The 23471-nt window shown below is 42.1% G+C and overlaps 1 protein-coding gene across 3 annotated transcripts in view; it reads left to right on the forward strand.

Annotated features, from left to right (window-relative positions):
- RBM46 (RNA binding motif protein 46) overlaps positions 1-23471 on the forward strand; it is a 42427-nt gene that overhangs the window by 14736 nt on the left and 4220 nt on the right. For all 3 annotated transcript variants that reach the window (XM_043545872.1, XM_043545871.1, XM_007071266.4), the window contains exons 4-5: positions 2868-3335; positions 4387-5169. In XM_043545872.1, the coding sequence (XP_043401807.1) occupies positions 2868-3335; positions 4387-5169 (1251 nt within the window). The remainder of the gene's footprint in view (positions 1-2867; positions 3336-4386; positions 5170-23471) is intronic.

Below are 23471 nucleotides of genomic sequence, written 5' to 3' on the forward strand. Positions count from 1 at the left end.
GCAGGAATCATTACATGGGTCATTCAAGGTGGCAAGTAAACAATGCCTGGCTCAGTTCATTACAGAAAGACACATTACAGGGACTCATTGTCAAAATGCTGCTTCAAAGCCTTCCTGATTTGAATTGCCCCCTGTTGAGCCCCTCTAATAGCCCTGGTGTCGTGCTGCTCAAAATCAGCTGCCAGGCGATCCGCTGCAAAGTTCCACGCCTGGGGAAATTTTTCCACCTTAGCTTCACAAGTGTTATGAAGAGCACAGCAAGCTGATATGACCATGGGAATATTTTCCTCAGTGAGGTCTAACCTGCCAAAAAAGAAGTGCCAGCGACCCTTTAATTTGCCAAATGCACGTTCTACCGTCATTATACCCCTGCTGAGCCTGTTGTTGAAGTGCTGCTTGCTGCTGTCAAGGTTTCCAGTGTATGACTTCACGAGCTACAGGAGTAAGGGGCAAGTTGAGTTTCCCAGAATCACTATGGGCCTTTCCACATCCCCTATTGGAACCTTCTGGTCTGGAAAGAAAGTTCCTTCATGCAGCTTTCTATACAGGCCAGCATCATGCACCTTTCCTAAGCAGCCCGCATTGATGTTAGTGAGACGACAAAGGTGATTCACCAGTGCCTGCAATACCATAGAGAAGTAGCCCCTTTTGTTGATGTACTCCGTCACAAGATGGTCTGGAGCCAAAATTGGGATACATGTGCTATCTATTGCCCTGCCGCAGTTAGGGAACCCCATTGCCGTAAAGCCATCTTCTATTTCCTGCACATTGCCCAGAGTCACAGTCCTTTGTAGTAGGATGCGATTAATGGCCTTGCACACTTGCATCACCATAACCCCTATGGTGGCTTTCCCAAGTCCAAACTGATTTGCGATTGGCTGGTAGCAGTCTGGAATTGCCAGCTTCCACACAGCGGTTGCCACTCGCTTTTCCACCATTAGGGCAGCTCTAATTTTGGTGTCCTTGTGCTGCAGGGCAGGGGCAAGCTCTGCATGCAGTTCAAGGGAGGTGGCTTTGAGCATACACAAGTTCTGCAGCCACTGTGTGTCATTCCATATCTACATCACAATCTGATCCCACCACTCTATGCTTGTTTCTCAGGCCCAGTAGCGACAGTCCACCAAGTGCAGTTGCTCCGTGAATGCCAACATCAATCTTGAATTGTTTCTTTCCATAGCACACAGCAGGGCAGGCAGCATGGATTTCTATTCACATTTACAGCTACTGAAATACTGCAGGATCAGCCACATTGTATTCTTAACACTTATCACAAGACTGGCCCCAGCACAGTGATGAGTGCAAAGCTTACAGGGACAGTTGAAAAACAGCATGAAATGCATTTGGAAGCCCTTGGAATTATGGGATGGAGAAAACTGCATCATGGGGGGCAGTGATCTTGCCTCATGATGCACTGCAATCCACTCCCAGAACTCCTAGCAAGAGAAAGTGATTTGCACTGCTCTCTGTCCATGCTAGAGTACCAACTGTGGACACATTCCACCGACACAAGGTGTGTTGTGTGAACATGCACAAGTGACGTAATTATAATTAAGGCTTTGCGTTTGTCATGGATATCACGGAACTCATGGATTCCGTGACTTCCTGCAACCACTGTAACTTCTGCAGCAGCCGGTATGGCTGTTCCCTGGGCGGCCCTAGGGTCAGCCACACCGGCCACTGCTGGAGCAGCTCTGCAGCCAGCTGCTTGGATGGCCCCGCAGCCATCTGCACTAGCTGCTACTCTGACGGCCCTGGGCAGCTGGCCCTGGGGACGGCCTGAGCAGTGACCAATGTGGCTGGCCCTGAGGACCATCTGAGTGGCAGTCTCAGGGGCAGTGGGAGCAGCCACAGCTCAGCGGCTCCTGGCAACGATCCTGGGGTGGCCGGAGCAGCTGCTGGCCCCCCAGGACTCCCCTAGCCATGGCAGGAGCAGCAGCAGGTGGCAGTCAGAGTGGCAGCGCCCCCCCCCCGGGGCTCCCCACTTTGGCAGCTGGTGTCGTGGGCTCCTCCTCCCTACAAGGCTCCCCCCTTGAAGCACCCCTACTCAAGATTCAGTCGGGTATTTATGGTATAAGTCATGGACAGGTCACAGGCCCGTGAATTTTTTTCTTGCTCATGACCTGTCTATAACTTTTAGTAAAAATACTGTGATTAAATCGTAGCCTTAATTATGATTGTTGATGTAACTTAAGTCAACTTAACTCTGTAGTGTAGATATGGTCCTAGACTCTTCCAACATTCATAAAAGTGCTCTAGATAATGTTAATATCAGTTGGATGCTATGTATAAATCCAGGTAAGAGAAGCTAAAGTTGTAATTTCATGAAGTATGACATTCTTGCAATTCATAAACACAGCACCAGGAAAAGAGCAAGCTTTTGGATGAACACATTCTGTATGTTTAAGCAGTATGTATCTGGAAACCTTTGCCATAACTATATCTCAGTTGTAGTCCGGGAAGGATTTGGATTGATTTCCACCTTCCATTTTATGCAGAGATATGTGCAGTTTGGAAAGCTGACATATCCCTTACAGTAGAATGTCACTGACTCTTTTTGGACAAAGCATTAGGGATTTACTTTTGAAAATTATTTGTGTAACATGTATTTTCTTTAGTTGCTTTATTGTAACTTAGTAAAAGTTCTTAAAAAACAAACAAACCCAAAAGCTGAATGGGGTTGTCTTGATTTCAGAACTGTAGGGAATCAAGAAAAGATAACATAAATCAATACAGTAATAACCTTTGTAACATACTGTACAGCATTACCGATACATCAGAAATGTGCTTACAAATTCTGAAAAAATACTGTTTGAGAAAGTTGTGGTTATGGCATTCATACTTACTGGTTGCTGGACAATTTTTTTAAGGTTGGGAAGGTCCTCCCCCACCTCGTGGCTGTGAAGTTTTTGTGGGAAAGATTCCTCGTGATATGTATGAAGATGAATTAGTCCCTGTTTTTGAGAGAGCTGGGAAGATTTATGAATTCAGACTGATGATGGAATTTAGTGGCGAGAATCGAGGATATGCCTTTGTGATGTACACAACTAAAGAAGAAGCCCAGCTGGCCATCAGGATCCTTAATAATTATGAAATTCGTCCAGGAAAATTTATTGGTGTCTGTGTAAGCTTAGACAACTGCAGATTATTTATTGGAGCTATTCCAAAAGAGAAAAAGAAAGAAGAAATCTTGGATGAAATGAAGAAAGTTACAGAAGGAGTGGTTGATGTTATTGTTTATCCAAGTGCTACTGACAAAACTAAAAATCGTGGCTTTGCCTTTGTAGAATATGAGTCTCACAGAGCTGCTGCTATGGCTAGAAGAAAACTAATTCCGGGTAAGCCTTTAATTTTATTATTAAATGTGAAATTTTAAAAATCAAAGCATTTATAATAGATTTCCACTTTTGAATCTATGCTTACACCACCTTTATCTTACTCAGTTGATTTCAGTGGGACTTGACACACACTTAGTTTTATCCTGACCAGGGATTTTTTTAAATTGAGGGATGAAGATACTGGAATTGGGAAAGGGAGAGAGAGCAAAAGTTTCAGTAGCAAGGGAGAGAGTTGGAAGGAAAAGGAGAGAAGAGATCGGGAAGCATAGTTGGAGAAACAAGAAAGAAAGGCCAAGAAAATGTCTACCACCAAAGACAGGGCGTGAAATCCTGGTCCCATTGAAATGGTTGACAAAACTTCTATTGACTTCACCCAAAGTCTTATGTTGGTCACAGACAAGAAGCATTGACTTTAAAGAAGCTTATCTAAGCCTTGAAAAGTAACAGGAGAAATAATAAGGCCAACTCAACAAATGTAAGGCAAAAAATGGTATGGCACTCAAATTTGAACGTTTTTTAAACATAACATGCTTTATGATATTCAGTGAACTTGTTTTAATGCATATTGGGGAAATACATTGATAGGGCTTATTCTAACATGGACACACATTATTTTGTGTTTTGTTCCCACCCACACACAAAGTATGACTATTTTAAAAATACTGTACATTGCATCACCAACTGGCAAAATATTTGACTACTTGAAACCACATAGATTTCACAAAAGTAATCATCTTTAGCAAAACTGGCACTGGTTGTGGTTTAAGCAGAAGCAGACTGAGAACTTTTTAAACAGATAAACATTGCTGAAGACTTTTTTGCAAAGTTTTATTTTTCTTATTGACCTTTATACTTTCAAGCAATGTCTGTTTAGCAAAGTGAATGCAAATAAAACATTTCATAGTGGTTTGTTTCAAATTTAGTATTATAAATAACATAGGCTTATTTCAGTGTTTTGGTTCCTGGAATTGTTAATTAATATTATTTTTCGCTTAGCTTGCTTTTTTCAGTATTATGCATTTTACTTAAATCTAATACTTCTTTGTCCTAGGAACATTCCAGCTATGGGGACATACTATTCAAGTAGACTGGGCAGACCCAGAGAAAGAAGTTGATGAAGAAACAATGCAGAGGGTTAAAGTATTGTATGTAAGAAACTTAATGATCTCTACTACAGAGGATGCAATTAAGGCTGAATTTAACAAATTCAAGCCAGGAGCAGTTGAACGTGTAAAGAAACTGAGAGACTATGCTTTTGTTCATTTTTTCAACCGAGAGGATGCAGTTGCAGCTATGTCAATTATGAATGGAAAATGCATTGATGGAGCTAGTATTGAGGTAACACTGGCAAAACCTGTAAACAAAGAAAGCACTTGGAGACAGCATCTTAATGGTCAAATTAGTCCCAATTCTGAAAATCTTCTAGTTTTTGCTAACAAGGAAGATGGTCATCAAAAATCGTTAGGAAAACCAGCAAATCTTTCAATTCGTCTTAATGGTCAGCACAGTCCAAGCCCCCCTGAAATTGAAAGGTGTACTTACCCATTTTTTCCAGGGACAAAGCTTACTCCAATTAGCATGTATTCTTTAAAATCCAGTCATTTCAGTTCTGCAGTAATGCACTTGGATTATTACTGCAACAAAAATAACTGGGCACCACCAGAATACTATTTATATTCAACAACAAGTCAGGATGGAAAAGTACTCTTGGTATATAAAATAGTTATTCCTACTATTGCAAATGGATCCCAAAGTTATTTTATGCCAGACAAACTCTGCACAACCTTAGAAGATGCAAAGGAATTGGCAGCCCAGTTTACACTGCTACATTTAGGTAAGTTTAATAATTATTTTTAATTAGTTCTTAGGAATTGAAACCAGAGAAGGTTACTTTAAATTTGTTCTGTGTATACGTAGCCTACGTACTTGCTGCCTGTGGGCTAAGTACATCTTCTTTCCTGTATTCTCAGTTCACCAGTCTTGATCTGTAGGGTGGTGTCACTGTTGTTCGTGATAAACAAGAAGCACAGTGCTAAAGAAATCTTCAACTTCACACATCAAGAGCCATTTTTCTGCTTTAGTTCCTTCACATGAATGCAGGTTGTAACAATGCATCTCTTATTTTTTATCTTTTTCCTACTTCTGTTTTATACTTTTTCCCATTTCATCTTCTCTTTTGAATTGAGTACAAAGTGGGTTCCAATAGGAGTTTCATCATCATATGGTATTAATTTTGCCCACAGGAGATGATTTAGACCATAGGCTACAGGAGAATTACCAGCAAGAAGAAATAGTTACATGTTAGGAAGAGCTATAGCTGCTTTCAGGAGGGATTGACTTACCTGTTTTTTTAGAACTGAGGACCGTGGCAATAGAAAGGTGGCTTTACAACCGCCTACCTCGTCCTGGGTCCTGTGCCACAGGCAATTTGGCTAGATCAAAAGGATAGAGCTCTATCTGAAGCTGAGAATCACGGTGGATTTGATTTAAATCAAATTGATTTAAATCATGATTTCATTTTTAGAAGGTACACACTATACATTTTTAAAGTTATTTATTTTGAAAACTTTTCAGATTAGTTTTACAGCTATATCAGAAAATGAATGACTGGTTATTTAATTTACTAAAGGTAATTGAAGCAGTATTTATGAAGTCATTGGGAGGTGAACTATTTCCAATTCAACAGGTTAATCATTAATATTTGGAGGATTTTTTTGCCATGCTGTATTAGGAGGAGAATATCACCAGACAGACATTTAAATTGTTTTATTTAACTAAAACAATAATGTTATGTATTCTTGATTTTTTCTTCAACAGCAAACATATAATATTTTAAGAAAACAAGCACATGAATTTTTGAATTTAGTTAAACATTCAAGTTTTTTAAAATCAGGTTTGTTTTTGTTTAAATTGTTTTTAACTAAAATATTTAAATGAAATATTTTAAAAAAATTGACTATGTCAGCCAGGTCAACATGAGAAACTTAAAATATTGGCTTCTGCAGCTAACTCAGTCGTCTTCACCTTCATTTTCCTGTTTGTTCATAATCTGGAAAAGAAAAACAAGCTTTCCTGCTTTTTCAGGTCCCAAACAATTTGGAATGAATTAGTCCAAAGGAAGAAAATATTCTTTCTACACTGGCAGAAGAAGCGACTGCTCTTAAAAGTGAGATTATCACTTCAACAGTCTCTGAATCTAAGTCCTTAAGTGACTTACATCAGTTCACTGGTGTGACTTTCTTTAAAACATCATCAGCAAACATATGTTTCTTGAATGGTTCACCCTTAGCTCTAAAGTTTATTATAGTTGGCATTATGGAGGGGTGATTGCTGGATGTCCATGTCATAGCCAACTCCTCTTCTTCAGCAGTTAAGGTTTGACCCTGGTACCGAGTATTGAGAATATTTGCAAGAAAATGAGCTAGAGATAGTGCTTGTCCCATTTGTTTTTTTAATGCTTGTAATTTAACTGTCATTGCATATTTCTCTTTTTAAGATCTCACTCAGTTCCTTCGAAATTTTAACAGTGTCAGCAATAAAACAGCTATTTCCCTGCATTTTGTTCAAGGTTACAGAAATAGGCTTCAAGATACTCAGCATGTGTTCAACATTTCTCTTAAGCCCAATGTTGAGAACTTTGGCTATGGCAGAGCCATCTATTTTTTCCACAGTTTTGTTCACAAACTGTTGTCAGATTAGGCCAGTTCTTGATATAGTGCTCAAAAAAGTCCACTACTGAGTTCCGTTGCACGTCTTGTGGGAGAGTTAGCTTGGTTCCTCCCACTTTTTTCAGAGCAGCTACTGCGAAGTGGTTGTTACGGAAGTATTTCGCAATTTCAACAACATTAGCCTTTATTTCTGGAACACTGAAGTCTTAGGCTAGAAGGTGCATCAAATGAGCACTGCAGCCATATGTTAGCTTGGGACTCTTCACTGTCTTCTAAATTTCTTCTCATCTTGGATACATTTGCAGCATGGTCTGTGACCAAGCTGTGTCCTAGACATTTGAATTTTTTCATCAATTACCTCTTTTTGTAATCAGCTGGTTCTTATCACAAACTTATCTGTGGTTGTTTCTGGATGATGGAGATTATTTTTCCTTTTTGCTACAGGTGATATACTGTGGCTATGTGACATACATGATGTGACTGAAACACTATTGTTGGCAGGTATCTGAAACTATAGAAAATGATGGAGATCCTGAAGATGGATGGTCTTCAGAATCCTGTATCTTGAGGATGGATTCTCCTAAACAAAATATGTTAATGCAGTTATTTAATTATTATTACCATATTGCTCATTTAGTATTACTCATTGCATTCACCGACACTCAGTACTACTTTAAAGGTGAAATTGTAAAAGGAAGATCTGCCTATTTCAGCTATTTATTTTTCATTACAACTGCATCTAAAATGATAGTACAATAGAGTAACAACTATATTTTTTGCTCAAACATGAGAATTCAAGAATAGTCCAGAAGGAAGACAGGAAGTCCTTAAGAAAGAAGTATGAAATAAAAAAGTTTACCAACCTGAAGATCCTGCATGTTCAGATATGTTCCTTTCATCATCTTCAACGCAGCTTCCTCCTGAGAAGGAACACTTCTCATGATGTTGTTCCATGTGGGCAACCAGGCCTTGCATTTCTTTGTTGCACTGTTTGCATGCATGCCTGTCTTACCCACAGGTAGAGGAACTTAATTAAAATATTCCCAAGCTAGATCTCTTTTATGTCCTGCTGCCATTATAGGTTTTCTCTTCTAGTGAGAGAATAGTATGGTAGATCTCAAATCAATGAAGGCTACACTCAGAAAGACCTCAAGGCTTCTGGAATATGCTGCTCAAACAGTTCCACTTTGTTTCTACTCCCTGTCTCTCCCGTCTCACATTTATCTCCAGACTTCTTCTCCTTGTCCAGATCTATTCCGCCCCTAACAATCTTCTATTCATTGAACTTTTTGAAACTTTGCACTTTTAAAGAGAGGTAAGGGATTGACTCTGTGTACACAAATGTGCAGAGGGACAATAGGGTTGAGGTCTGTTATTTCTCACCTTTATATATTATTTATTTTAAAACATTTTTGCTGTTAATACACATTATCTCTGGAGACACAAATCCACAGTCTGAGAACTGCAAAACTAAACATCTCTGATGGTGTCTTCTTGACTGAGCACTGAGTCCCATTGGGTAGATATAAAGATTAAACTACATAATCTATACAGAAGGCTCTGGAACCCCATAAAATTGGGTCCCTAATCCATGAACTATTGTAACTCATTTACTAAACTTTCCTTAAACATTACATGACTATATTGTCTCATACTATAGAATTAGAATTTATGATCCCTATTCCGTTATGAGATATCTTTGAGCTATAATGTATCTTAATTAAAACTATCTTTAGTTTTAGTGTTAAAGGGCTAGTAATGTAGAATTATTCTCTGATGGCCATACAAATTCTCTGCTTTGTCATTCCTTCAGTGGATAGGGCCTAATTCAGATTTGAAATGACAATTCTCCTTCTCTCCCTGTACAACGCTGTAGAACTTGTGGACGTGAGAAATAGAAGAAAAATTAGATTAACCAAAAATATCTTTTTATTCCAGGAAACTACTGAGAATGTTTGTTTGGGTTGTTGTCTTAATTCCTGAACATAGCTGGTTGTCACTTGGAGGCTAACAATTTTGCCTTTTATTGCTGGACACACACCTTGTGTGTGAAGTTTAGTTGTCTCTTCTTCAGAGAAACAGCACAAAACAGTTTCAGGTTTCTTCTTTTCTTTGATTTTAGCCTTCTCGTCCAAAAAGTCTTCTGGAAGGAAATGTCCAATATGTACAACCTATTCATTCCCATCCGTTCTGTACTGATTTGTTTTATTTACATGTTGTTGGTCATCTCTGGGGAAATACTTTTGTCAGAGTATCCTTGGCTCATAATGTACAAAATAGAAAGGCTGCAAGTTGGTTATTTGTGCTCATTTTCTTTAAATGGTGTAGACTTGGTCAACTTTGCATCTGCTAACAGCCTTTGGGAGATGTATCCTGAAGGTCCAGTATCTCTTATCACTGTCCTCAGAACTCTGCAAACCAGGGGCATTCCCACCCCAGATCCAGTGTGGGACTAATCAAAAATTTAAAAAAACACTAACTTGAAATACAGCCTGTGTGTCCACACTGCCCCACAGTTTGGACCATGGAAGTGTGCACCCAAGTGCTGTGCTGTATCTCCCCTATGTGGACGCCGTGGGTGCCAACTAAAAGGTTCCTAGTAGGGCTGTAAATTAATCGCAGTTAATTCATGTGATTAACTAAAGAAAATCAAACAATAGAATACCAATTGAAATTTATTAAATATTTTGGATGCTTTTCTACATTTTCATATATATTTTACTCTGTGTTGTAATTGAAATCAGTATATTTTATTTTTGATTACAAATACTTGCACTGTAAAAATGAAAAAAATTAGTATTTTTCAATTTACCTCATACAAGTACTGTGGTGCAATCTCTGTCGTGAAAGTGCAACTTACAGTGTAGATCAGGGGTGGCTAACCTGTGGCTCCGGAGCCGCATGCGGCTCTTCAGAAGATAATATGCGGCTCCTGCTAGGAGCCAACTCTGGGGAAAAAATGGTGGGTGGTCAGCACCCACTGGCAGCCCTGTCAGCGCCTACTCTCACCCCCCGTGCCATCTGCCTGCTGTGATCAGCTGTTTTGTGGCGTTCAGGAGACTCTGGGGGGGAGAGGGGAGGAGAGCGGATGTGGTGCACAACTTCACCCCTCCCTCCCCCAGCACCTCCTCCTCCCTCCCTGTGCTTCCTGCCCGCCATGATCAGCTGTTTTGTGATGTGCAGGAGGCTCAGGGGCTGCGGGAGGAGCAAGGACATGGCTTACTCGGGAGAGGAGGCGGGAAAAGGCGGGGTGGAGGTGTGGGTGGTGACTTGGGGAAAGGGGTTGAGTGGGGGTTGGGGCCTGGGACAGAGCCAGGGGTCCAGCAGCCCCTGGCCAGCACCAGTGTCTCCTTGAATAAAGCACACAGTGACTAGCTGGTGTGGAAATTTTTAATCTAAATTTTTTTTACACCATCTAACAATGGGAGGCAAATGCAAACAGAAAAGAAAATACACAGAGATGAAAATCAAGGCTTTGAACAGGAATGGGAGAATAAGTACTTTTTCATTGAACGTAAATGGTAAGGCCATGTGTCTTCTTTGCTAGACATGTATCTCTTGGTTCAAATCTTCAAACTTGCAGCGTCATTTCGCTTCTAGCCATGCACATATAGATCAAGAATTCCCACAAGGTTCTCCGCACTTTAAAACTGAAAACTTTGAAAAAACAAACAGATGTAGAAGCCCAGTTCTTCACCAGATTTGCCAACTGATCGCAGACTGTAACATTAGCCTCCTATTATGTGGCCTGGCACATAGCCGATGTGAAAAAGCCCTACTCTGAAGGGGAGCCTATAAAAACGTGACTCACTGATGTGATTTCAGTCCTGTCACCAGAAAACGAGAATCTACAGAAGAAAATTTCTGGCCTGCAGCTTTCACACCGCACAACGGAACGCAGGGTCTCCGACCTGAATGGGGACATGGAATCGCAACTGCACTCGCAACTTCAGTAGTGTGAGTATTTGAGCATCACTTTGGATGAGTCATGCCATGCACAGGATAAACCTTATTATCGGTATTTGTCCGCACTGTGTCTGACAGCTGTGTTGTAAGGGAAGTACTCCTCAATATCGTTTCACTAAAGGACAGAACTTGTGGACGAGATCTAAAGGAGGCGTTGATTTTGGTAGTTGCGAAAAGCCACTTGGCTTTACACAAGCTCACTGCCATTGCAACGGATGGGCTTCGTCTGGATTAGTAGGGCTTTGTAAGTCTGACGAGAGCTTTCCGGAATTTTGGACATTTTATTGTATTATTCATCGGGAGCAACTGGTATCTAAAAATCTCAAATTTGATCACGTCATGAAACCTGTCTTGCACATTGTGAAATTCATTCTCTCAAATGCACTCAATCACAGACAATTTCAAAATCTAATTGAAGAACTGGATGAAGACGACTCCCCTGATGAGTTGACAATGGATTCTTATGCCACACACAGTTTCCCTGCTGCTGGCATAACAGAAAAGATGCATGGCTGGGATGCTCCTATGCTACTCCATACCTGTTTAGTTTTCATACTGCTTTTGCAAATACAGCACAAGGGAACTGGTTTGCCAAGAGAATCACCAGTTTAGGAAACTGCAAAAATGAGCTTTAACCACTTGCGCACATACCCATGACTTGATGTATACACTTTTGGATACACCGGAAGATCTATCTCTAATTTTACATTAGTATCAATGTAGAAATCTCAATTTCTCCCATAAGTGGTAGTATTATTATTTAGATCTTTTGGAGTCCACCTGGGAAAACTTTTGCACAAAAACTGAAAAATGCAATTCAGAATTTTTAAAAAAAATCTAATGATGTATACAAGATTAAAAAAAATACTGAAAAAATAATAAAAAGTTGTTGAATTCTTAATAAAGTTAAAGCCTGGAGGAAAACAGCCAATTAAACTGTACAGGTTAATTTTTTTTTTAAGTAGCATTACAATCATTTTAATAAAAATGGTGATTCCTGTTCCCCAAAACAGTTGCTTCAAATTTCTCTTACTTTTTGACTATGAAGTGAGTTTGGTAATATGTTGCACCTTAATGTTACAAGAAAGGAGGAAAGGAAAAATACATCTAAAATCAATATTTTAATATTAAATGGCCTGTTCCAGTAGACATTATGTATGTGCATCATCATCTTTTTCTTCAAGTATAGGTGCTCCATGTCAGAACGTGCGCACGTTTGTGCACTCATGATCAGAGATTTTCGTCAGCAGGGTCCTTGTCTGAGTGCTAGATGCCCTTATGATCCAGTATGAGAGTATACAGGGAGGAGCAGACCCACTGCTACTCCAGTTTCTTCTCAGACACTTGCAGCTTGTGATGGAATAGTGCAGTATCCATTAGTTAGCCTCAGCTCGCTACAGCACTTGCTTAAATTTTCTTTCTTTTCTTTTAGCACAGTTTGTGCTTTTTCAAAGGTGGAAGGGTTTCCCCATCCCTTCTTCTGTTTTTTGCCCAATTTGGGCCATTGTTTCTGAGGCCTTAATCCACGGTCTTGAGTGTGGGTTATGCCCAAAACCCTAGGCTTCAAACCCTGCTAGACTTTCCATAGGTCTTTCCCCCATAGCAATGGACATTCAAGCTGCCTCTGCTGCCTTAAGGGCTCTCTTATCCCCTCCAAAATGTAAGATCTGATCAGGCTTTAAGAGTAGATCTAAGAAACTGAGGGAGGACAGGCTCAAACTCTTTTTAAGGGAGCACTTGCTGAAACCTGTGGGATGCCAGGCATACTGCTGTACATTGGATCCATAGAGAGCTCCAGTTACTGTCTATACTGTGATGGTAAGCAAAGACCCTTGGGGCCTTCAGAACCATGTAAACTATAAAAGAAGAAAAGACCACCTTCTCCAGATCTTAAGACCACGGTCTCCAGCACTTCACAGATTCTTAGAGGTCGCAGAGTCACGTTTCAGGCTGGTACCAATTCAGTGTGCTCCCGTATCTTTACACTGTCGATCTATGGTTCCCATGCAATTACAGGATCCATTTTGGGCTCCCATACCAACTCTGTCATCAGTACTGACACCATTTGTCCCTCCCATTGACATGGACAATGACACTTCTTCTGATTCAAGGGGTCTATACAAGGTTCCCCCTTTCCACCTCCCTCATTTGAGGTATACCCTGACTATGAAACTTCTAACAGGGCAACCCTGGCAAGGACATCCATGGGATCCTGACCTCTTTTCTTGTGCTCCACCATAGTGATCTTATTGGAATCTATTGGCCTCTTTATGGTGAACAGTTCTACAGCTCCCATTTCATAAGAGGGCCCATCAGGAACAGCATTTGCTACTCTTGAGCTCTCCCATGTGGCAAGCTCTTACAGAGGAGCAAGAGCCACGTGTGGGCGAAGAAATTCTTTCTCCACTGGACGAGGTTATTATGTCTCCCTCATCACTTATGTTGACTTATTTGAGGCCCTTTCAAGATCTTATGAAATGTATAGCGGACATCCTACATATTCTGCTGGAGGAGATGTAGGAACCCTGTCATAAATATAAAGGGAAGGGTAACCACCTTCTTTATACAGAACTATAAAATCCCTCCTGGCCAGAGGCAAAACCCTTTCACCTATAAAGGGGTTAAGAAGCTAAGATAACCTCGCTGGCACCTGACCAAAATGACCAATGAGGAGACAAGTTACTTTCAAAGCTGGAGGGCCGGGGGGGGGGCGGGGGGACAAAGGGACTGTCTGTCTGTGTGATGCTTTTGCCGAGAACAGACAGGAATGCAGCTCAGAACTCCTGTAAAAAGTTAGTAAGTAATCTAGGTAGAAATGCGTTAGATTTCTTTTGTTTAATGGCTGGTAAAATAGCTGTGCTGAATGGAATGTATATTCCTGTTTTTGTGTCTTTTTGTAACTTAAAGTTTTGGCTAGTGGGATTCTCTATGTTTTGAATCTGATTACCCTGTAAGGTATTTGCCATCCTGATTTTACAGAGGTGATTCTTTTATTTTTTCTTTAATTAAAATTCTTCTTTTAAGAACCTGATTGCTTTTTCATTGTTCTTAAGATTCAGGGGTTTGAGTCTGTGTTCACCTATGCAAATTGGTGAGGATTTTTATCAAGCCTTCCCCAGGAAAGGGGGTGTAGGGCCTGGGGGGTTATTTTGGGGGGGAAGACATCTCCAAGTGGGCTCTTTCCCTGTTCTTTGTTTAACACGCTTGGTGGTGGCAGCATAGGGTTCAAGGACAAGGCAAAGTTTGTACCTTGAGGAAGTTTTTAACCTAAGCTGGTAAGAATAAGCCTAGGGGGTCTTTCATGCAGGTCCCCACATCTGTACCCTAGAGTTCAGAGTGGGGAAGGAACCTTGACATGGTGGCAGAGCGGTGGGATAATTTTGAGATTTTTTTTTTAGATCATTTTGAAGCAGACGCACAGTAGGATTTTAAAAGGACTTTTTTTCCCCTTTGGGCTGCTTGGAAACAGGTTTTAAGCTGAAAGCAGTTAAAGTTTTTTTTGTCTCTGCCTGGGGGCCAAAGCAGCAAGCATAACAAAGGGATTTGTCTTTTTTGAGCTGGAGTTTTCTCTACCTCAAGGCAGGGTAGTTAACCTCCTGCAGGGAAATTCACAAGTTTTCACTGACCTGAAGAGGTTTTTTTTTAGCTAAGAGCAACTAAAGGGTTTTTCTGTCTATTTGCCTGGAGACAAAGGATTTTTCTGTAGGCTGAGAATAGCTATCAGAGAACATAGGTATCACATTACAGCACAAAAAAAATTTTACAAGCCAGTTTTTGTTTTTTTTTAACTCTTGGGTGTAAAGTTAGTGAAAAACAGAGAGGCTAAGATGACAGAACCCAAGACAGAAAAAGCCAAAGAGGCTGCCCACAGGAGAGAAATGGAGGTAAAGGAAAAATAATGGAAGCATGCTGAGGAGGAAAAAGAGGCTGCCCACAGGAGAGAGATGGAGGCAAAGGAAAAAGAAATAGAGGAAAAGGAAAAAGAGTGGAAGCATGCACTGGAGAAGGCAAAGGCTCAGCAGAATAGCAGTCCTTCTCCAGGTATCACTTCACATCCCAGGAAGTTCCCCACCTACAAGGCAGGCGATAATACTGGGGCCGCCTTAGAAAACTTTGAAAGGGCCTGCCTTGGGTACAGCATCTCTACAGACCAATACATGGTAGAGCTGAGGCCACAGCTCAGTGGACCCTTAGCAAAGGTGGTGGCTGAAATGCCTAAGGAACACATGAACAAGTATGAACTGTTTAAAACCAAGGCGAGAGTCAGAATGGGGCTAACACCTGAGCATTCCCGTCAGCGGTTCAGAGCCCTAAGGTGGAAACCAGACGTGTCATTTACCGGACATGCCTGCCACATTGTGAAAAATTGGGATGCCTGGATATCAGGAGCAAGTGTTAAATCTCCAAAAGATTTGCCCTTCCTAATGCAAATGGAGCAGTTCTTAGAGGGTGTTCCTAAGGAAATAGAAAGATACATCCTAGATGGGAAGCCCAAAACTGTAATTGAGGTGGGGTAGATTGGAGCCAAATGGGTGGAGGTGGCAGAAAAGAAAAAAACTGGTTGCAGTTGGAGCGGATACCAGAAGGGACAACCTCAGACCACACCCTACTACCGGGGGCAGCCCAAGGCCCCAACTACACCCCAAGGAACACTTCAGACACCTTATCATCCCACCACACCGTTCTCCAGCAACCCATCTCGCCGCAGTGACCCGTCAGCTGGACAATGTTTTAAATGTAACGAGCCGGGGCATGTAAAGGCCAGCTGCCCCAAGAATCCCAACAGATTACAGTTCATTGCACTGGAATCGCACCAGAGGTCTTCAGGCCCAGATACCTCCCAGATACTCTCGGAGCAGAGGGAAACTGTGAGTGTGGGCAGGAAGAAGGTCACCGTGTGGAGGGACACCAGAGCGCAAGTGTCGGCTATCCATGCGTCCTTAGTGGACCCCAATTTAATTGACCCAGAGATCCAAGTAACAATTCAACCCTTCAAGTCCAACTCTTTCAATTTGTCTACAAGGGCTGGTCAGGAATGTGGACTTTTGCAGTCTATGATGATTATCCCGTCCCCATGCTGTTGGGGGAAGACTTGGCCAATCATGTGAAGCTAGCCAAGAGGGTGGGAATAGTCACCCGCAGCCAGGCTAAGCAAGCTGTCATGCCTAGCTCTGTTCTGGAAACTTCTACTAGGACCCGGTCAGAGGTAATGGAACAGGACCCCATGCCAACGTCTGCAGCAGCAGTAGTGGATCCAGTCCCAGAGACCCAGACAGAGCCAGTCTCAGAACCGGAACCGGCGGAACAACCAGCACCAGAACCGCTGCCAGCACTGATTCCAGTACTTGCAACCCCAACACCAGCGAGCCCCACCGAACCTGCACCAGCAGCAGCAGATAACCCTACACAAGAGGCTCAGCCGGAGCCTGAATCCCAACATAGTGCACCAGTGGAGAGCGGTTCACAGTCAACGGAAACAGCCCTATCACCTGCATCGCTTCCAGAGGGACCAAACCTCGGTCCACAATCCAATGAGGAACTGATGTCTCCAGCATCAAGGGAACAGTTCCAGACTGAACAGGAAGCAGATGAAAGCCTCCAAAGAGCTTGGACGGCAGCATGGAGCAACCCACCGCCTCTCAGCTCTTCTAAGCGATCCAGGTTTGTTGTAGAAAGAGGACTTTTATACAAGGAAACTCTTTCTGGTGGACACTAGGAAGACTGGCATCCTCAGAGGCAATTGGTAGTTCCAACTCAGTACCAGGTCAAGCTCTTGAGCTTAGCCCACGATCATCCTAGTGGCCACGCTGGTGTGAACAGGACCAAAGACCATTTGGGGAGGTCATTCCTCTGGGAGGGAATGGGCAAGGATGTTTCTACCTATGTCCGGCCTTGTGAGGTGTGCCAAAGAATGGGAAAACCCCAAGACCAGGTCAAAGCCCCTCTCCAGCCACTCCCCATCATTGAAGTTCCATTTCAGCGAGTAGCTGTGGATATTCTGGGTCCTTTTCCAAAATAGACACCCAGAGGAAAGCAATACATACTGGCTTTCATGGATTTTGCCACCCAATGGCCGGAAGCAATAGCTCTAAGCAGCACCAGGGCTAAAAGTGTGTGCCAGGCACTTACAGACATTTTTGCGAGGGTAGGTTGGCCCTCCGACATCCTTACAGATGCAGGAACTAATTTCCTGGCAGGAACTATGGAAAGCCTTTGGGAAGCTCATGGGGTGAATCACTTGGTTGCCACTCCTTACCACCATCAAACAAATGGCATGGTGGAGAAGTTTAATGGAACTTTGCGGGCCATGATACGAAAATTCGTATATGAACACTCCAAAGATTGGGACCTAGTATTCCAGCAGTTGCTCTTTGCCTACAGAGCTGTACCACATCCCAGTTTAGGGTTTTCACCATTTGAACTTGTATATGGCCGTGGGCCATTGCAGTTGGTGAAGCAGCAATGGGAGGGGTTTACACCTTCTAGAGGAACTAACATTCTGGAATTTGTAACCAACCTACAAAACACCCTCCGAACCTCTTTAGCCCTTGCTAAAGAAAACCTACAGGATGCTCAAAAAGAGAAAAAAGCCTGGTATGATAAACATGCCAGAGAGCGTTCCTTCAAAGTAGGGGACCAGGTTATGGTCTTAAAGGCGCTCCAGGCTCATAAAATGGAAGCGTCGTGGGAAGGGCCATTCACAGTCCAAGAGTGCCTGGGAGCTGTTAATTATCTCATAGCATTCCCCACCTCCAACTGAAAGCCTAAGGTGTACCATATTCTCTCAAGCCCTTTTATTCCAGAGAATTAAAGGTTTGTCAGTTTACAGCCCAGGGAGGAGATGACGCTGAGTGGCCTGAAGGTGTCTACTACGAAGGGAAAAGTGCTGGTGGTGTGAAAGAGGTGAACTCTCCATGACCCTTGGGCGTATGCAGCGACAGCAGATCAAGGAACTGCGCACTAGCTACGCGCCGACATTCTCAGCCACTCCAGGACTGACTGAACGGGCATACCACTCCATTGACACAGGTAATGCTCACCCAATTAAAGTCCAGTCTTACTGGGTGTCTCCTCAAGCTAAAACTGCTATAAAACGGGAGATCCAAGATATGCTACAGATGGGTGTAATCCACCCCCCTGGCAGTGCATGGGCATCTCCAGTGGTTCTAGTTCCCAAACCAGATGGGGAGATACATTTTTGCATGGACTGCCATAAGCTAAATGCTGTAACGCGCCCAGACAACTATCCAGTGCCACACACAGATGAACTATTGGAGAAACTGGGACGGGCCCAGTTCATCTCTACCTTGGACTTAACCAAGGGGTACTGGCAGGTACCGCTAGATGAATCTGCCAAGGAAAGGTCAGCCTTCACCACACATGTCAGGCTGTATGAATTTAATGTGCTCCCTTTCGGGCTGCGGAATGCACCCGCCACCTTCCAAAGACTTGTAGATGGTTTCCTAGCGGGATTAGGAGAATATGCAGTTGCCTACTTTGACGATGTGGCCATATTTTCGGATTCCTGAGCAGAACACCTGGAACATCTACAAAAAGTCTTCAAGCGCATAAGGGAGGCAGGACTAACTGTTAAGGCTAAGAAGTGTCAAATAGGCCTAAACAGAGTGACTTATCTTGGACACCAGGTGGGTCAAGGAACTGTCAAGCCCCTACAGGCCAAAGTGGATGCTATCCAAAAGTGGCCTGTCCCAAAGTCAAAGAAACAGGTCCAATCTTTCTTAGGCTTGGCCAGATATTACAGGCGATTTGTACCGCAATACAGCCAAATCGCCGCCCCACTGACAGACCTAACCAAAAAGAAACATCCCAGTGCCGTTCAGTGGACCGAAGAGTGTCAGAAGGCCTTTAACCAGCTTAAAGGGACACTCATGTCTGACCCTGTGCTAAGGGCCCCAGACTTTGCCAAACCGTTCCTAGTAACCACAGATGCGTCCGAGCATGGTGTGGGAGCAGTTTTAATGCAGGAAGGACCGGATCAAGAATTCCATCCTGTAGTGTTTCTCAGCAAGAAGCTGTCTGAGAGGGAAAGCAACTGGTCAGTCAGTGAAAAAGAATGTTATGCCATTGTCTACACTCTGGAAAAGCTACGCCCATACGTTTGGGGACGGCATTTCCATCTGCAAACCGACCATGCTGCGCTACAGTGGCTTCATACTGCCACAAGAAATAACAAAAAACTTATTGGGTGGAGTTTAGCTCTCCAAGAGTTTGATTTCGACATCCAACACATCTCAGGAGCTTCTAACAAAGTGGCTGATGCACTCTCCCATGAAAGTTTCCCAGAATCAACTGGTTAAAATCGTCCTTGAGATGTGGAAAATATTGTTAGTCTTCATATACTTGGTAGTATATTTAGAGGTGCATGTGTCTTATTAACTCTGTTTTCTCCTAGAGCTTCAGGAAGAAATCACAGCCAGCATTTCACCCTATCTGTGATTTGGGGGGGAGTGTCATAAATATAAAGGGAAGAGTAAACACCTCTAAATCCCTCCTGGCCAGAGGCAAAATCCTTTCACCTGTAGAGGATTAAGAAGCTGAGATAACCTCGCTGGCACCTGACCAAAATGACCAATGAGGAGACAAGTTATTTTCAAAGCTGGAGGCGGGGGGGAGGAGGGGGGGGACAAACGGTCTGTCTGTCTGTGTGATGCTTTTGCTGGGAACAGACAGGAATGCAGCTCAGAACTAGCTGTGCTGAATGGAATGTATATTCCTGTTTTTGTGTCTTTTTGTAACTTAAGGTTTTGCCTAGAGGGATTTTCTATGTTTTGAATCTGATTACCCCGTAAGGTATTTACCATCCTGATTTTGCAGAGGTGATTCTTTTACTTTTTCTTTAATTAAAATTCTTCTTTTAAGAACCTGATTGCTTTTTCATTGTTCTTAGGATCCAAGGGTTTGGGTCTGTGTTCACCTATGCAAATTGGTGAGGATTTTTATCAAGCCTTCCCCAGGAAAGGGGGTGTAAGGCTTGGGGGGATATTTTGGGGGGAAGACGTCTCCAAGTGGGCTCTTTCCCTGTTCTTTGTTTAACACACTCGGTGGTGGCAGCATAGGGTTCAAGGACAAGGCAAAGTTTGTACCTCGAAGAAGTTTTTAACCTAAGCTGGTAAGAATAAGCCTAGGGGGTCTTTCCTGCAGGTCCCCACATCTGTACCCTAGAGTTCAGAGTGGGGAAGGAACCTTGACAAACCCCAGTACTTGCTGGATATTCTTCACGCATCTCCTTGGCAATATTGCCTTGCCCATCAGTGATGCTCTCCTGATCCCTGCATGTTCTGTGTAGCAAGTGCCAGCCACTATATCACCTACATATAAATGGGCTGATAAGAAATACTACATCCCACCCAAAGGCACAGAATATTTCTTCTCCCATACAACACCCAACTCCCTGGTTGAGACAGTCAGTGAATGGAACAGACAACTTCAGTTCCACTCTACACAATGCAATAAAGAGCTAAAAAGACTGGACCTCCTGGGATGGAACAGCTACTCCTCTGCCTTGCTACAGTTCAGAGTAGCCAGTTGCCAAGCCCTAATGACAAAATGTAACTTTACAAACTATTCCAAATTCTCATCTTTTATTGAATACCTGCCACAGGATCAGAGGATGATTTTAAGCCCTCATAACAGAAGGCCAGACGATCACCAAGGCATCTCTCCAGGCTTCACTAGATGCTGCCAACACAGCTGCACTCTCCATGGCTACAGCAGTAGTCATGTATCAGAGCCTGTAAACTGCGGAGGCTTGCCTGCAACTTCTGGGTCTTATGGCACCCTGTATATTTGTGACACCCTTAGCAAAACTACACTCTCATCGTCTTCAGGCCTGGCTCAGAGCCATCTACACTCCCAACAAAAAGCATATCCAGGTGCATGTTAGTAACCCCAGGGTCTCTCAGTTCTCTAAATTGGTGGACTATTTTTCCATGAAGTAATTTTTTTTATTTAAGATTTTGATATTCTCCTAATTAAAAGATCTTTACGTGCATGGCAGTTATTGAGTAATTCATGCATTAATAATAGTCTTTTATTTGTCTTTTTAATATCACAAAATAAATTATCCCATATCATTGTGAGATACCTGAATAATATAAGGGAGGTGAGTTTGCCATTTTTCAATATTTGAATGGACACTGTGTGTCTGAGACTTTCTTGAATTTCATAACCAGGTTTTCCGAAAATCTAGTCTGGTAATATACTGAATTTGAAGTATAATTAGACAGAAGTTTTGAACCATTCATGGTTCAAACTATGAATTTTCCACTAATTTAAATAAATTAAAGTTTCTGTGTAAACAGCAACACAGTGCTTGGTTATGACAAGATGTTACTGGACTTCAAGTGCATTGCAAGGCATGAGGCCAAAGCCAAATATTATCCTAGACATTTTGGTGGTATTGTACAGACTAATTTCTTAATGAAGGTGACTGCTTTTATCTTTTTTAATGTCAGAAGTGGGTAATATTTTTAACAAGTCTCCCTACATATGTGATTATACTGAAAATTGTTTGGAACTCTTTGATGGATATTCTCTGTTAATCCTATCAGAATCTTGTGTCATGGGTTTGTAAAGCAATTTTAGTGATAATATGAAAGGGCCAAATTTTGATATCATTATTCATATTTAGTACCTGGCTTCAGAATTAGCCCAGGGTGACTATTTATGGAGTTGAGGTACTGCTCAACATGAGTAAGGATATCAAATTCTGGCCCTTATTGATATGTCTCATTTTTTTAATGGCAGCTATGAAAACGTTTACTGCAGATATAATTTTTTGTAAATAATTGTCCTTTTTATGTTTTATTATAGAATATATGTAGAATTCTTAAAACATATTTCTCTTTCATTCTCTTACATAGGTCTGTTCTGAGGGGATGATATTCCTTCTATGAAAGTAGTGGAGACAGAAAGAAACTGAAACTTCTGGAAACTTGCCTTAGAATGTATTGGAAATCTGATATATTTAGTTATTTGCTGTGTTTACCAGAGGAGATAGCAGTCTTGTAGTTCTGGCATTTGTTTACAGTTAAAGAAAAATATTTTCCATCTTATATGTTGGCTTTCTTAAACTTTTATCGAAGCCCTCCCTCCTAGGTCCTTTGTAGTGAAGTTTTTGAACTCCCATGTTCACTGGCTTACTAGCAGTTGATGTTTGGATCATCAGATTTTTTTTTATATCAATCAATCAGGCACCCAACAAATGAACCGGATAGCAATCACAGAAAAGTGGAAGTCAGTGTAGTATTTTAACATACTGCTGGGTATCGAGAATAGACACATTATCTTAGAAATGGGATTTCCATTTCTCTGTGGGCCACATCATCTTGAGAGCCATGTGTGGATCTCCCTGTTTGCAGAAGAGGTGCTCAGCCTTCCTGTAGCAGTGCCCCTAACTGCCCTCCCACAGCCCTGCAGAGTGATATGTTTGTGGTCAGAGATTCTTGCAGGGAGAAAGGTTGGGGTGGTGGGTGGGTAAGCATGCCGCTGTCGCCCAACACCCACACCATTTACTACAGATTGCATGAACTCTCTTGCAGAACCTTTGGTGGTCCTCGGGAGCCTCCACAGCTGGAGGTGGAGTCCCTGGCATTGTGGCTGTAATGAAGCTTCACTTCACAGGGGGGAGGTGCAGAGGGTTGGAGCTGCTGTGAGCATTTGTGTCCTCCTGTGCATCCTAGGGGATCTAGCAGGTTTGTGGGTGGCTGCTCCATGGGGAAGGTATACCTTGTTCCCTTCCTCTAACATGACAGTGCAGGGTCACCTCAGTGTGAACATTCTTGTGAATATTCCATGACTCATAGTTGCTGCCTATGGTTTTTAATGTGGGAACAGACTACCGAGGTCTGTGTCTTTTCATCCTAATTCAGAGGAATATTCAGAAACATAAACGCTGCTGACTGCACAGATTTTGATTGTTATGGGTAGGTTACAGGGATCCTAGAATTTATCTGCAGTTAATCTTTTAGTGATTTTTTTCAGTGCTTTTTATTTTTTCTTTTCCCACTCATTGTAATGAGTATATAAGAAAGTTTATCTTCATTATAATTTCTAAATGACAGCTTTCTTGTTTTTAATTCCAGTTCATCATTTTCTCATGTTGTATGGCAAGCTATATAAATTCTGAAGCATGGAGAACTGAAGCACAGAGAGGCAGTGACTGTGTTCAGTATAGTCCTTATAAATCAAGAACAAAATGGATAATTTGCCCAAGAAACTTTTTGCTCTTGGTCTGGCTTTTAAAGCAGTGATTTCAACATAAATGTTTAATCCTATTGTTTCCTTGAAGATACCCGTAGGATCCATCTTTCAACATATTATTGAATAAAGAAACCTTTTATTTCATGGTGCCATGATTTAAACACCAAGCCTTTCATTTTACCATTTAGTTGATTTATACTTTTTTTCAATATGGTCTGGTCTCAGTTTGCTTTATCAAAATTCAAGATTTATTTGTTGGAGCAATTAGAGCAAAGTAGAG

The sequence above is a fragment of the Chelonia mydas genome, chromosome 4 (assembly GCF_015237465.2).
Source record: "Chelonia mydas isolate rCheMyd1 chromosome 4, rCheMyd1.pri.v2, whole genome shotgun sequence".
In the NCBI taxonomy this organism is placed as follows: Eukaryota; Metazoa; Chordata; order Testudines; family Cheloniidae; genus Chelonia; species Chelonia mydas.